General features: G+C 38.3%; 1 protein-coding gene across 1 annotated transcript in view; it reads right to left on the bottom strand.

The window, feature by feature from the left end:
- LOC105905782 (NACHT, LRR and PYD domains-containing protein 3-like) overlaps positions 1–14,477 on the bottom strand; it is a gene marked incomplete at its 3' end in the record, with an annotated part of 38,711 nt that extends 24,234 nt beyond the window's left edge. Inside the window, exons 1-4 of the mRNA XM_042703501.1 lie at positions 14,468–14,477; positions 12,447–14,217; positions 4,890–5,060; positions 1,849–2,019 (exon numbers count right to left, since the gene is read on the bottom strand). Of these exons, the coding sequence (XP_042559435.1) occupies positions 1,849–2,019; positions 4,890–5,060; positions 12,447–14,217; positions 14,468–14,477 (2,123 nt within the window). The remainder of the gene's footprint in view (positions 1–1,848; positions 2,020–4,889; positions 5,061–12,446; positions 14,218–14,467) is intronic.
- Between the last annotated feature and the right edge of the window lie 1,112 nt (positions 14,478–15,589).

A 15,589-nucleotide genomic window follows, 5' to 3' on the forward strand; every position in this document is an offset into this window, starting at 1 on the left:
GCCTAGACATTAATCAAAATTGTATTGTCCACCAGAAAACAACATAAAACCACACAGAGCATTTTCAGTCAAAAGATATGTATTATCCAAAAGAGTTGTGAAACAAAGGAATTCATTTGCAGTAGGCCTAGGCCTATTTTTGCACAGCAAACAAGCAAGTAAATAAAACCAGAATAGACCCAAAAGATAGCATGCACTCAAGTGATGAAACATGCAAACAAGACCACTCAGCTAGGCCTAATTAAAATAGGTTTTGCTTCAGACATTCAAACTAAATAATTTTCAAAAAATAGGTCCAAATAATGATTCAAATTAAATTTAAATCTGTTGCTGCAATCCATTATCAACATAATTAGCACCAAGCATTCCTGGGTAGTGGTTCGAGTTGGTAGCTCTCCACGGAAAAGAATGTCCTCTTGCAGAATACCGCTCCAACGATAACGCACAAATGCAGTAATGCATCGTTACTGCTGTCCGTCGACTCGTCTGACTGTATTGAAAATAACGGGCTACTTTAATCCTTTCCAGGACCTGGTTCTGTATGTCCGAGGCCATCTCTGAAATCCAACGACTTGCTGTGTAGTTTGAAAGTGGTACTGTCAAGAGTTTTTTTGCAGCATCTTCCACAATCATCTTGCAGCACATATCCACCGCAGCTGGCAGAAACACTTCCTCCACGATCGTAAATGCCATCTTGGCCTGTGCCACACGTCTAGCTACCAAGTAACTGGCCTTCAAAGCACTCTTCGATTGATTAGCCAATGCAGAAATGGTCTTTTTTTGTATTTGAAGTATTTGAATGCTGGATGTCGCGTCGCTTCAAATTTGAAGGTTTGAGCACCTCATCAGACAGCGTTAAAGCGCACTTGACACACTGAGCTCTGGGCTCAACGTCGTCACCTCCTTTCACAAAACCAAATCTAATATAATCAGGGTTGTATTTTTGCCGAATTTTTGATGTTTTCGGTAGTTTGACATTACCAGTGCTGTCATTCTTTTCGCTTGAGAAACTTCAAAATGTTTCGGCTAATATCACCACAGAGTAGAACGTTAGCTTAACTGAGCGCCTCAACTAAATAAACTCATTCATTCCCTTTCTGTAGTGAAAGTTAAAGGAAGAGTCCACAATTCCGGTGAAAGGTTGTTGATAATTGGCTGGAATAGTGCCAGGTTTTGTTTGATCCACTATGTTTGTTTCACATATACAGAGCCAGGACTGTGTAGAAAAACTGGATTGTATTTGATTGGAAAACAAAGAACGGACAAGTAGAGTACTGTGAGAAGCATTTGTATGGGATTTGATATTTGATCAGTTAGAAGGATAAGTTATTTATGTGGGACTGATTTTACCAGTCTACAGAAGATAGAAGTTCACACCTCAGTACAGTGATGTTGGCAGGGTAGGATGTTCACTGTTACTTTCACAACAAAATGTGATGTGAACATTTCTTCCACTGTTATGTTGTAATTTTTTCCGTAAGCTTTCCGTACTGCTAAAAATGTAAAACATTTCCTATATATTTTGTATCTTAATCTTAGTGATGTAATTTCATCTGAACCTAAAATAAATTATTGCCCATATATCTTTCCTCCTCCATTTGAGGAGTTGGAAGGATGGGAAAAAAAACAGCGGAAGCTCTGTGAGGGATGAGAGACACAGAATGAACAGTTACACTGCAAATTAAGTTAGAATCTTGTGTGAAGGAAAAAAGAAAAAGGGTACGGTTAAAGTCTGCCACATTAGTGATATCAGGTTATGAATATGGTTATATAACAGTATAAATCATAGTTATGCACTACATAGCTAATCAGGAAATTCATGACATTGAAGACATGTATAACATCAACCTTAATTTCCTCAGTTTGCAGTGGGGACTAGAGAGTCCGTTAGAGAGAAGCTGAACTCCAGAATCTCCCAGGTCATTGTTACACAGGTCCAGCACTGTCAGGGAGTTTGGTGATTGTAGAACAGTAGCCAAAATTCCACAGGACTTTTCTGTGAGTTCACATTCAGCAAGTCTGCAAAACAGTTTAACAAAAGACACAATATTACTCTAAAATAAAATATAAGCAATGCCTTTCTTAAAGTTTACTTGGAGATCAATATAATGAAAGGGTGGAGACAACTGGAAATCCTGTTGAAGTGGTACTGAGTCTAAAATAATACCCTAATGAATACACTGCTACATTTTACATGACAGTTATGGCATACTAATACACAAACAGGGTCTACCAATATATTGCCACAGTCCTTACAGTTCCCTCAATTTAATGTCCAAAGCAGCCTGTAATAAGGAGCAACACACAACTCACATTCCTCTACAGGTCTCAGTTTATTCATTCATCTGCACCTCACTTCAGTTATTCTCCATCAAATCCCTTAGCTTTTGAATATGCAATTCTAAATTGAACATGGCGTAAGTGACATATACCGTTAAATGAAGAGCTTCAACCACTATCATGCCACTACACTGTTCATCCATGTGCACACTCTACCTACCAACTAGAGGTGTACAGTGACATCATTATCTAGCCTGACGTTGTCATACTCATAATTCAAGTCAGAATATGAGTCTGATACTGCTCCATTGGGCTGTGATTATGGGGCGTGTTTCAACCGAACCAGGAAAAAAGATGCCTCTTCGCTCTATTGGATAGACCTACAACCAATCAGCCAGCCATGTTTGTTGAAAACGAATTTAAACCAAGCGCTCTTTGGTGACCTGGTTGATTACGTTACTGTTGATCATCTGTCCATCATCGTATAAAGCCCGCCCTGACAATTTGATTGGTCCAAACAGCTTCTGTTCGGGCATAGTCTCTCCCCAACGAAGCAATGCCAGACCGAACTTCCCGACCTAAAATGTTGTGAGCGGGGCTAAGTTCGTCTGGCACCCAGGCTAATCATTATCTGCATCAGCATCTGTATCTGTTCAACCAACAAAGTTATCTGTCTCTGTATCTGTATTCAGATAGAAGATCGGGATAGGGTTTATACCGGAAGTTACATAAACATGGAGCAAATGTTGTGTGTTCTCTGCAAATATGAATTGGAAATGCAATTGCTGATCCTTAAAAATATGTAATTGATTTCATATTGGCACATTATTAAGTATGAAAAATACTTCTCATGCTGTACGTTAGATCTCTTCATTTTTGTAACTAAATTAGGTTTCATGAACTGTTGTACGAACTTTTTCTGTCTCAAGGAAGTATTCTCTTTGTTCTTTTTTTCTGAATGAGTAACTTAGGATAACATGCTATGTGGAGTCTAAAGGGAACATTAATAACTGCAGTTTGTAGTGAGGATTACATAGTCCTGCATAGAGAAGTAACAATAGCAGGTCACATAATTGTTCAACAACACTAGTGAAATTCATATTAATTTCATAAAAAAATATTTTTCTTTTCAGTATCTGCTGAGCAAATTCACTATTCACACTTGAAAGCATAGGAGCTAGGCTAATGAATACATTTTCATCCATACTCTCTTATCTGAATGCAGCTGTCTCAGTAAAAACATTAAAATAAGAAAACATTAGGTGTAAAACCAGGAAAGAAACTAGATGGTTCTGTATTGATGGAGTACATACTGAAGTGCTTCAACTTCACGTTGAGGACCCTTCAGTGTAGCAGACAACAGCTTCCATCCTGACTTTGATTCTCCAACATTATTGTTGCTGACATCCAGTTCTTTCACACAGGAGGACTTTAACATCAGTGTGAGAGCCAGAAAAACATAACCTTCATTTAAGATCCGACAATTAGAGAGCCTGAGAGAGAAAGACACACACACACAAACACAAACACACACACACACAGAGATTAGTCATCCAAAAAATGAACAACATTAAATCCTTACTATTCAGCCTGTAATTTGAATTGCATTATATTGAATCTAGTCTGTCTCCAGGATTCACTTAGCATTACATCAAAGTCTACAAGGGATTTTACTAATATGTAGCGTGATGTAGGCTACATGCTATTTTACATTAACTTCTTATCAATTACAACATTCTTAATATCTGAAGGTCTAAACAAACCCATTCATTCCCTTTCTCTATTGAAAATGAAAAGAAGAGTCCACAATTCTGGTGAAAGGCTGTTGATAACTGAGATGAACATCCAATCATATTAGACTACTTTTTTCCATGCTCCTAAAGCAATGTGTTGATTGGCTGAAAGTCCCTGGTTCGATCTGATCCAATATATGTGTTTGACATTTACAGAGCCAAGACCAAGTACCAAAACTGAAGTAAATTTTCATGTCAAACCAAGAACGAGATGCTGGGGGACGGTGAGGAGCAGTTTGCTGAATTTGACAAAAAATGTATTAGATTAGACATTAAATCAGTTAGAAGGATTACTAATTGAAGGAGAACAGATTTGACCAGTCTATAGAATATTGAAGTTCACACCTCAGTACAGTGATGTTGGCAGAGTAGGGTGTTCACTGTTACTTTTACAGGAAAATGTGATGTGAAGAGTCATTCCACTGTTATGTTTTCATGGTTATTATAAGGTTAACTGTAGCATTTAAAAAAAAGAAATGTCCCATATTTTTCAAATACATTTTTTATAATGTTTTTTAAATTTCATATCAACTTCAAATACATAATTTCCCATACATCTATCATCCAGCATATTAGGAGTTGAAGGGTTGGGGGAAAAAGCGCAAGCTCTAAGAAGATTGAGAGACAGAGAATTAACAGGTGGAAATTGAGTTAGAATCTTTTGTAAAGAAAAGCAGACAAAAAGAGATACTGTTAAAATCTTCCATATTAGCAAAGTCAGGTAATCACTTTGCTTATCTAACATTAAAAATCATAGTTAAGGGCTACATAGCTAACCAGGAAATTCATGAAAATAAAGACATATACAAGACCAACCTTAATGTCTGTAGTTTGCAGTGAGGACTAGACAGTCCATTAGAGAGAAGTTGAATTCCAGAATCTCCCAGGTCATTGTAACTCAGACTCAGCTCTGTCAGGGAGTTTGGTGACTGTAGAACAGTAGCCACAATTCCACAGGACTTATCTGTGAGTGTGCATTCAGCAAGTCTGCAAAACAGCATAACAAAATATTACTCTGAAATGAAAAATAAGCAATGCCTTTCTTAAGGTGACCTGATGAATGAATATAATGAAAGGGTGGAGGCAATCATTTCCAATTCCTCTGCTCACTCTGGGAGAAGCACATTCTACTAAATGGTGAGTTGCCTTTTGCTGTGCCAAGATGAGAGTAGGGTTGGGTACCGAGAACCGGTACCAATATGGAACCGGTTCCAATACAACCGGTACCTACCCGGACCGAAATGCAATGCAGATTTCGGTGCTTCATTTCGGTGCCTGAGCCAATTGAAAACGGTTGCTAGGCAGATTCTGCGGGGCACATGTAAAACTGCCCCAGCTCCCAATGTAAACTTTGTCCTGTGTCACTCACGCTCATTGGTGTTTTCATAGCAACAGTCTTATGACAGTGAAGAGCATGCAGCATTTCACAGAGCAAGCACAAACAGAACTAGCCATCAACCTTTTAACAGAGAAAATACCAAAAGGTAAACGGTCAAAGGTGTGGCTGTATTTCGCACAAAAATATTCAAACATCACGAGGTGCAGCAAATGCAACAAAACAATTGCGTGAAAAGAGGGGAGAGAAGGCAAGAGTCAACGACAGATCAGCAACCGAAGACAGAAAAATATGATGACAGCTACACTTAGCCTACGGTAGTCTCTTAAAGGGGCAGTACACATTTTCTCGTACTCAGTGTGTTCAAGTAACAAGATTAACTATAAACAAGATAGAAAAGATAGGTATAAACAAATCATAAAATGGTGAAATTTCATGAAATAAATGCAAACAAAATAATACATTTTTGACTCCAAAGGCAAATATGCTCATATTTTTGCAAAAGAAGTTTGAAATAGTTTTTTGTATTTATTTATATTTATTTAAGTATACTATAAACTGTTGTTTACAGTTAATATAATGTTCATAGTTTGAAGTTAAAAAGTTTGAAGCTGTAGTTTGAAGCCAAGTGTTTTGTATGTATTTATATTTGTAATATACTTTAAACAGTTAATATATTGTTCAATTTGAAGAAAAAAAATTGAATTGAACAAAAGAATTGCTGAAGTATTGAAGCTGTAGTGTGTGTACAGAGTGTGTGTGTGTGTGTTTTGTATTTATTTGTATTTATTTAAGTATAGTCTAAACTTTTGTTAACAGTTCATATATTATTTAAGTTTTAAGTTAAAAAGTGTTTTGTATTTATTTATATATATAATCTACTTTAAACAGTTCATATATTTGGCAATAAAGCCTTTCTTAAATGTCGCCAATCGTCATTTTTTTAATTATTTTTTTTATGAAAGTATCGGTTCCGGCACCATTTAGGCACCGGTATCGTTTTAAAAATATCGGTTATGTACCGGTATCGGATAAAAACCAAACGATACCCATCCCTAGATGAGAGTGGTCCTGACCAAACCTAAAATGCATAATTTCCCATATATCTTTCATCCTCCATTTGAGGAGTTGGACAGATGGGGGAAAACAATGGAAACTTTAAGAGGGATGATAAACAAGGAATTAACAGGTAGAAATGTAATTATAATGTTATGTGAAGGAAATATTAAAAGGGATACTGGTAAAGTCTGCCACATTAGCGAAGTCAGGTTGTCACTACACTTATATAACAGTATAAATCATAGTTAAGGGCTACATAACTAATCAGGAAATTCATGACAATAAAGACATGTATAACAACAACCTTAATGTCTGCAGTTTGCAGTGGGGGCGGGCCAGTCCATAAGAGAGAAGCTGAATTCCAGAATCTCCCAGGTCATTGTTACTCAGGCTCAGCTCTGTCAGGGAGTTTGGTGACTGTAGAACAGTAGTCACAATTCCACAGGACGTATCTGTGAGTGTGCATTCAGCTAGTCTGTAAAACAGCATAACAAAATATTACTCTGAAATGAAAAATAAGCAATGCCTTTCTTAAGGTGACCTGATGAATGAATATAATGAAAGGGTGGAAACAATCATTTCAAATTTGTCTGCTCACTCTGGGAGAAGCACATTCTACTAAATGGTGAGCTGCCTTTTGCTGTGCCAAGATGACAGTGGTCCTGACTAAACTTAAAATGCATAATTTCCCATATATCTTTCATCCTCCATTTGAGGAGTTGGATGGATGGCGGAAAACAATGGAAACGTTAAGAGGGATGATAAACAAGGAATTAACAGGTAGAAATGTAATTATAATCTTATGTGAAGGAAATATTAAAAGGGATACTGGTAAAGTCTGCCACATTAGCGAAGTCAGGTTGTCACTACACTTATATAACAGTATAAATCATAGTTGAGGGCTACATGCACAGACTTTACCACCTACATATCCTGCACTATCACTTTGCTCTTTGCACTTTCCAAACACTCACACACACACAAGCACAAGATCACTATCTTTTACTACCCATCCTCACAAGCACAAGAACATTATATATTTATTTTTTTTGCACTCTCCACACCAGCAGCACATGATCACTTTTCACTTTCCTCCTAGCACCGACACTGTCAAAATCATTGCACTCTGTACAATAGGGTCAGACCCTTTCCTGCATCTGGAAACACTCTGTGTGAATATGTTCTCCCTATGTGTATGTATATGTGATTTATGTATGTATGTCGGTGAGGTGTATAAGTGTATATGTGTATTTGTGTATGTGTATAAGCTACTGGATGACCTAAATTTCCCTCGGGATTAATAAAGTATCCATCTATCTATCTATCAGGGGCGGCTCGTCCATAAGGGTGATTGGGGTGACGCACTGCCTAGGGGAAAAGAAAAAAAAAAAAAAAACTCCTTATGTATAAACGCAATATCCTTGTAAGTCGCGTAAATGACACGTACATTTAAATGTAATATTTTTTTTCTGTCGGATTCTACCACTAGACCGTCTGATCTGTCTCTGTATGTCATTGTCGAATCAGGTAACAGTCGGTCAGTCAGCCTAAAGTCGTGCTTCAAATGGCCCCACCCCTTCTGGGGCGATTTGGGGCGAAATGAAAATCGCCCCAGACCTCTCCCGTTGACTCCCATGTTAAATCCATTTTTTTCACAAAACAGAGCTCTCAATGCATTCTCTATGGCTTCCGGGAGGGCTCGCCCCTCCTGGTCTTGTCATAAGTAGTGGACGTAAAAGCCTATACGAACGTCATACAGCTTCGACGGAGGCATATTCTGTCAAGATGGCTGCCCTGTCCAGTGCAATAACTCGATTCGCTCTTTGACAGAAACTCCTTTTTAGTCGGCGTACTAATGAAGATAAATTGACAACAAAACAATTAGGACTTCCTAGACCAAATGTATCCATTCAACAGGTTTCTACAAAGGGAGGGAAATCCTACATCCAAGAATTGGAACAAAAGAAAATCGCGTGGCTAATGCGGTCTGTATTTCATATACCACTGTAACTTTTCATAGGTTTTACAGTGTGTTTCACAGTTCGCTTCTTGCACTAACACTGAATCATTTTTCATGTGATGACTTATTTTGCTTTTGTAAGCCAATACTTTCAAGATCAGTCAATAAATATTGTTGTTTTTGACTTATGTTACCCCTTCTTTATGATGTTACTGGACATATCATGTGTCCTGTTAAGCTATGTTACATCATACAACATCTGAGACACGTGGATAATGAAAAAGTGGGATAATTTAATGTGGAGCCACATCATGTTTGCTTATGAAGGCTCCTGGATGCAACTTTCTTCTATAGCTTTCCACCTGTAACTTGCTACTCTAGCTATGTAGCAAGAGGGGACATATTACTGTTGTGTGCTGCCAATAGTGGACAAAAAGGTATTGCTGTATGAGTTAATCAGCTAACTTAATGTACTTACTGAATGGGTCGCCTTAATCATTATAAAAAAAAATTGCCCCCCCTGAGAATTTTTTCAGGAGCCGCCACTGCTATCTATCTATAACTAATCAGGAAATTCATGACAATAAAGACATGTATAACACCAACCTTAATGTCTGCAGTTTGCAGTGGGGGTGGGCCAGTCCATAAGAGAGAAGCTGAATTCCAGAATCTCCCAGGTCATTGTTACACAGATCCAGCTCTGTCAGGGAGTTTGGTGACTGTAGAACAGTAGCCACAATTCCACAGGACTTATCTGTGAGTGTGCATTCAGCAAGTCTGCAAAACAGCATAACAAAATTTTACTCTGAAATGAAAAATAAGCAATGCCTTTCTTAAGGTGACCTGATGAATGAATATAATGAAAGGGTGGAGGCAATCATTTCAAATTTGTCTGCTCACTCTGGGAGAAGCACATTCTACTAAATGGTGAGCTGCCTTTTGCTGTGCCAAGATGACAGTGGTCCTCACTAAACTTAAAATACATAATTTCCCATTTATCTTTCATCCTCCATTTGAGGAGTTGGATGGATGGCGGAAAACAATGGAAACGTTAAGAGGGATGATAAACAAGGAATTAACAGGTAGAAATGTAATTATAATCTTATGTGAAGGAAATATTAAAAGGGATACTTGTAAAGTCTGCCACATTAGCGAAGTCAGGTTGTCACTACACTTATATAACAGTATAAATCATAGTTAAGGGCTACATAACTAATCAGGAAATTCATGACAATAAAGATGTATAACACCAACCTTAATGTCTGAAGTTTGCAGTGGGGACTGGACAGTCCATAAGAGAGAAGCTGAATTCCAGAATCTCCCAGGTCATTCTTACACAGGTCCAGCTCTGTCAGAGAGTTTGGTGACTGTAGAACAGTAGCCACAATTCCACAGGACCTATCTGTGAGTGTGCATTTAGCAAGTCTGCAAAACAGCATAACAAAATATTACTCTGAAATGAAAAATAAGCAATGCCTTTCTTAAGGTGACCTGATGAATGAATATAATGAAAGGGTGGAGGCAATCATTTCAAATTTGTCTGCTCACTCTGGGAGAAGCACATTCTACTAAATTGTGAGCTGCCTTTTGCTGTGCCAAGATGAGAGTGGTCCTGACTAAACTTAAAATGCATAATTTCCCATATATCTTTCATCTTCCATTTGAGGAGTTGGATTGATGGGAGAAAACAATGGAAACTTTAAGAGGGATGATAAACAAGGTATTAACAGGTAGAAATGTAATTATAATCTTATGTGAAGGAAATATTAAAAGGGATACTGGTAAAGCCTGCCACATTAGCGAAGTCAGGTTATCACTACACTTATATAACAGTATAAATCATAGTTAAGGGCTACATAACTAATCAGGAAATTCAAGACAATAAAGACATGTATAACACCAACCTTAATGTCTCCAGTTTACAGTAGGGACTAGACAGTCCCTTAAAGAGAAGCTGAACTCCAGAATCTCCCAGGTCATTGTTACACAGGTCCAGCACTGTCAGGGAGTTTGGTGATTGTAGAACAGTAGCCACAATTCCACAGGACTCATCTGTGAGTGTGCATTCAGCAAGTCTGCAAAACATAGTGAGCAAAGACAAAATAGTTTTTCCTAATATTTCTGAATGCACTGCTACATTTTACATGACAGTGATAGCATACTAAAACTGACTCTACCCCTAAATTGCCACAGTCCTCACAGTCCTCACAGATGTCCACAGCAGTTCGTAAAAAGGAGTAACACACAGAACTCACATTCATATGAAGGAAAAAAGATAAGGGGTACTGTTTAAGTCTGCCAGATTAGCAAAGTCAGGCTTTCACTACTAGAACTACTAAAACTACTTAAACACCCTAAATGAGACACAACTCAAAGTAATGAACAATTTACTCATGTCAGGATACATTCCACAATCATTCAAATTAGCAGTGATAAAAAAAAAAACTTTATCAGGATAATCTGACTAACTAGAGGCCCATACTGTATCTAACCTTCTCTTCTTGTCAAAATGTTTTACTTAATTTCTACATGAACACAATATCAAAGAACACTTCCAATCTGGCTTTAGAGCCCATTGCAGAAATGTAACGGCATTAGTCAAAGTTCTGAATGACCTACTAATCACATCCGATCACGGGTGCACTTAAATACTGGTTCTTCTAGACCTTAATGCTGCTTTTGACACTATAGATCATTATACAGTATATTGAAGGAAACAGCCAGTTTGGCACTATTTTGTATCCTGCCACCCTTGTTATCCTAACTAAAATCCGCATTCACTATGTCAGCTAAAGGAAACTAAAGAGAACTCATCAAAACTAAACATAAATATAAAAACATTTTAGGTATATCATATGGCTAATGCTAATACTGATAAAGTGGCCATATTACCTACTGTTAATTGCTTACCTAAATTGATCTCCTTATCTGTTTATCCAATTGATGTCCTCTAACCAAATGTTCTGTCTCTTATAGCGTGACCTTTGCTCGCAAATGCTAATGGGTGTGGAAACATTGCTCCTCAGGACCATATCCATTAAGTACATTTACGTGTATTGGCGGCCAAACTACTTTGTTTCCCCTCCCAGTCTAGACAAATATGATGAATGATTTCATAGGCACATTCCTGATTGATTCCCCTCCCCTTCTCCCTCCCATTTTGCCACAAGAATGATAAGCTGAATTTGACAAAAAGTGTACAGATTAGTATCATGGACTCTACCTCAGGAATACACTAATATTCTAAAAATTAATGAACAGACACTTACGTAAGTAAAACATAAGGGAGAGGGTAGCATGTTGAAATTGATTCTGAAGTCTTACACAGGAATGCTCACATTGATCTAAGGCCTCAGCTAATACACAATGTCAACATAATTAAGTCTACAAACCTTAAGGTTTGCAGTTTACAGTGGGGACTAGTTAGCCCTGCAGAAAAAATCTGAACTCCACAATCTCCTATGGAATTGTGACTCAGATCCAGCTGTATCAAGGAGTTAGCAGACTGCAGAGATCTCTTCACTGTTTCACAGGACATCTTGTTTAGTTTACAGCCATCAAGTCTGTTAGACAGAAAGACACGTTTTTGTAAACCTACAATATGCAAATAAGGATAGATTTACATAATCAAACCACAGCTATTTGTTGAGCGACAAACACAAACATATTAAGCTGCGGAATTTTGAAATATAGCAGTTATGTTTGTAGTGGTCTAGTTCTATATAATTACAGTTAGTAAGGCAGACAGAAGGACCAAAATACATTTCAAGTAGCCAGTTTTACCAAACCAAGTGCAGTCAATGCTTTAGCAAACACTGATGCTGCTATAACAGTACTTCATATCTCAATTTCAATATAATAAAATTTTTGTGTTTTTTGTGAAAGTACAATGAAGTTCAGACTTTTATTTGGACAACACCAGGTGTATTTCATTACACTCAAACTGACATTACTGATCTTTTTACCCAAAAATAGAATTTAAGAGCATGAAATTCAAAATGGAGTAACAGAAACTCACTTTGCTGTCTTGAAGCACCTCAGGGCTGGGATCATTCTCCTGCGTCCCGCATCTGATGTGTTGTATGTCTTCAGGTCAAACTCATCCAGCACCTCCTCAGACATCAGAAGCATGTGGGCCAGTGCTGAACAGTGAGCAGGAGACAATTCATGTTTGATGCCCTTTGGTGATTTCAGGTACTCCTGAATTTCATCATGCATGGAATGATCATTCACTTCAGATAAACACTGCAAAAGACTGATGCATCTTTCAGGGGAGAGATCCTCTTTATTGAGCTCCTTAATGTACTGACACATTTTCTTAACGCTCTCTGAGCTGTTGTGTGTGTGGTTCAGTAGACCTCCCAAAAGTCTCTGATTGCTCTCCCGACAGATACCCAGAAGGAAGCGAAGGAAAAGATCCAGGTGTCCATTCCTGCTTTCCAGTACTATGGTAACTGCAAACTTTAGTGAGTCTTCCAAGTGGAAAAAATTTCCCATGGTCTCCATTTGATAGCTGTAGGAGACAAAGATATGAAGTGCTGCCAGAAACTCCTGGATGCTCAGATGCACAAAGCAGTAGACCTTCCCTTGGTGAAACACTGATTCTTCCTTGAAGATTTCCGTGCACATGCCAGAGTACACTGAAGCTTCACGGACATCAATACCACACTCTTTCAGGTCTTCCTCATAAAGCATGATATTGCCTTTTTCCAGATGGATGAAAGCCAGTTTTGCCAGCTTCAGTAAGATTTCCTTCTGTGATTCCTGGAGTTGGTCTTGATTTGTCTGTATTCCACTTTGATACTTCTGATTCTTTCTGGTAGTCTGGATGAGCAGAAAGTGTATGAACATCTCAGTCAGAGTTTTGGGGATTTCTTGGGTGTTGTCCTGTTCCAGCATCTGCTGAAGCACAGTGGCTGCAATCCAACAGAAGACTGGAATGTGGCACATGATGTGGAGAGTCCTGGATGCCTTAATGTGTGAAATGATTCTGCTGGCCTGACTCTCATCACTGATTCTCTTCCTGAAGTACTCTTCCTTCTGTGAGTCATCGAACCCTCGTACTTCTGTCACCTGATCAATGCACTGAGCAGGAATTTGACTGGCTGCTGCTGGTCGTGAGGTTATCCAGATGTGCGCCGAGTGAAGCAGAGTTCCCTGAATGAGGCTCGTCATCAGAACATCCACTGATGATGTTTGTTTTAAATCAGACACCAACATCTCTGATTGGAAATTTAGTGAAATTCGACTCTCATCCAAACCATCAAAGATGAACACAACCTGACAGTCTTTGTATTCTTCATCATCCTTCAGCTCCTTCAGCTCAGGGTGGAAGTCAAGCAGGAGCTTGTGAAGACTATACGGATCACACCTGACTAAATTCAGCTCACGGAAAGGAAGGGGAAACATGAAGTCTACATACTGATTGGCTACCCCATCTATCCAATCAAGAATGAACTTCTGCACTGTGACTGTTTTTCCAATGCCAGCAACACCTTTGGTCATCACAGTTCTGATGTGCTTCTCCTGTCCAGGTAAGGGCTTGAAGATGTCATTGCAGTTGATTAGCGTGTCTTCTGTGGTTTGTGCTCTGGATGCTGACTCTACCTGCCAAACCTCGTGTTCCTTATTCACCCCTTCACTCTCTCCCTCTGTGATGTATAGCTCTGTGTAGATCTTATTGAGGGGTGTCTCAGCTCCTGGTTTGATGATGCCTTCAGATATGTTCTCAAACCTCCTCTTCAGACTGACTTTATGCTTCTCTATAACTCTCCTTAGGACATCATCAGCTGTTTATCATGAACAAAAATAAAACAAAGAAACCTATTAGTATCATGTAAATGATGAATCACAATATTGATTTTCATTTGTGATTGCTTCAGTGAAATTATCATTGACATTTCAGACACAAATATCGATTTGCTTTTCACTACTGTTGCACCTTACACATTAAAATGGTAATTTTCTGATGTGCTGTAGAGCTACATTCTGAAACTCTGTCTGATAATCTAAAGAAGGAATGGGGAATCTGTCTCATACCAAGAGCCATGCGAGTATTTACAAAGTAATTTGTGGCCCTACATGACTACACCTAGCCTACTTTAAATCATTAGTTATAGTAATGATGTTGTAGTAATACATAATATTTGGTCAGCTAAATTAAAATAATGCATTTATGAATTATCCCACTGAATGACAAACGAATGAACTGAATGAAGTCAATGTTTAAATGTATATAATTTCATTTTCCAACTGACTTGAAGTCCTGTGTAAATGCTATATGGCCCAGAGGTTGGAAGTTCCCGACCCCTGGTCCAGCCAATCTTCACCCTCATGTTGTGTTTGCAACATGGTGGGACTTGTTGCACCCACCCCGAACACACTCTCATGCACTTATTCTACCCCATACTCTGTGCTAACTTTACCTGCAATGTACATAATTGCCACCATCAACATAGTTTTCTGTTCCATTACTCTACTGACTCTTGTAATAGTATACCCACTAAGCTGCTCCACAATACTTGATATTACATCCTGATACGAGTATACATTTATCTCTCATGTGTCTGATTGTCTGCCCTCCCCTTCTTCTCCCTCCAGTTCTGCCCCTTCTTACCCTGCCATTGTGCTATAAGGGGGTTCAGGCATAGGGCTCTGTAAAGTGCCTAGATACACTTTTTTTGTTTTGTTATATAATTGTTTTTTAATTTAATTCAATTATTGTGGTATCAGTCATAATTGGCAGGTCTGAAAAATTTTAGTAATGCTTTTTAGATTTAGATGTATTTTGATTCAAACCTTTTTTAACGATGCAATTCATTGTTTGACAATGATATATTATTTCTAAGTTTTAAGTTTATTAAAATTAAATAAATAAAGTTTTTAAATGATGTTGTATCGGTACATTTTATTCAAAATAAGGGACATTCAAAAACAACTTCAACACACATACGACTAATGCAGATAAATATAAAACCATACAATCTTTTACAGCAGGGGTTTTCAACCAGGGGTCCGTGGCCCCCTGGTGGTCCGCGACGGCATTGCAGGGGGTCCGCGACATGAGCCTATGTACATCAGTTCACCATTGACTTTTTTTATTTTTATAAATATACCTGGGCCCGTCGACATATTTATGTCTGAATAGCCAAGTCGCATTGC

This window comes from Clupea harengus, chromosome 24 (assembly GCF_900700415.2).
Source record: "Clupea harengus chromosome 24, Ch_v2.0.2, whole genome shotgun sequence".
Classification (NCBI taxonomy): domain Eukaryota; kingdom Metazoa; phylum Chordata; class Actinopteri; order Clupeiformes; family Clupeidae; genus Clupea; species Clupea harengus.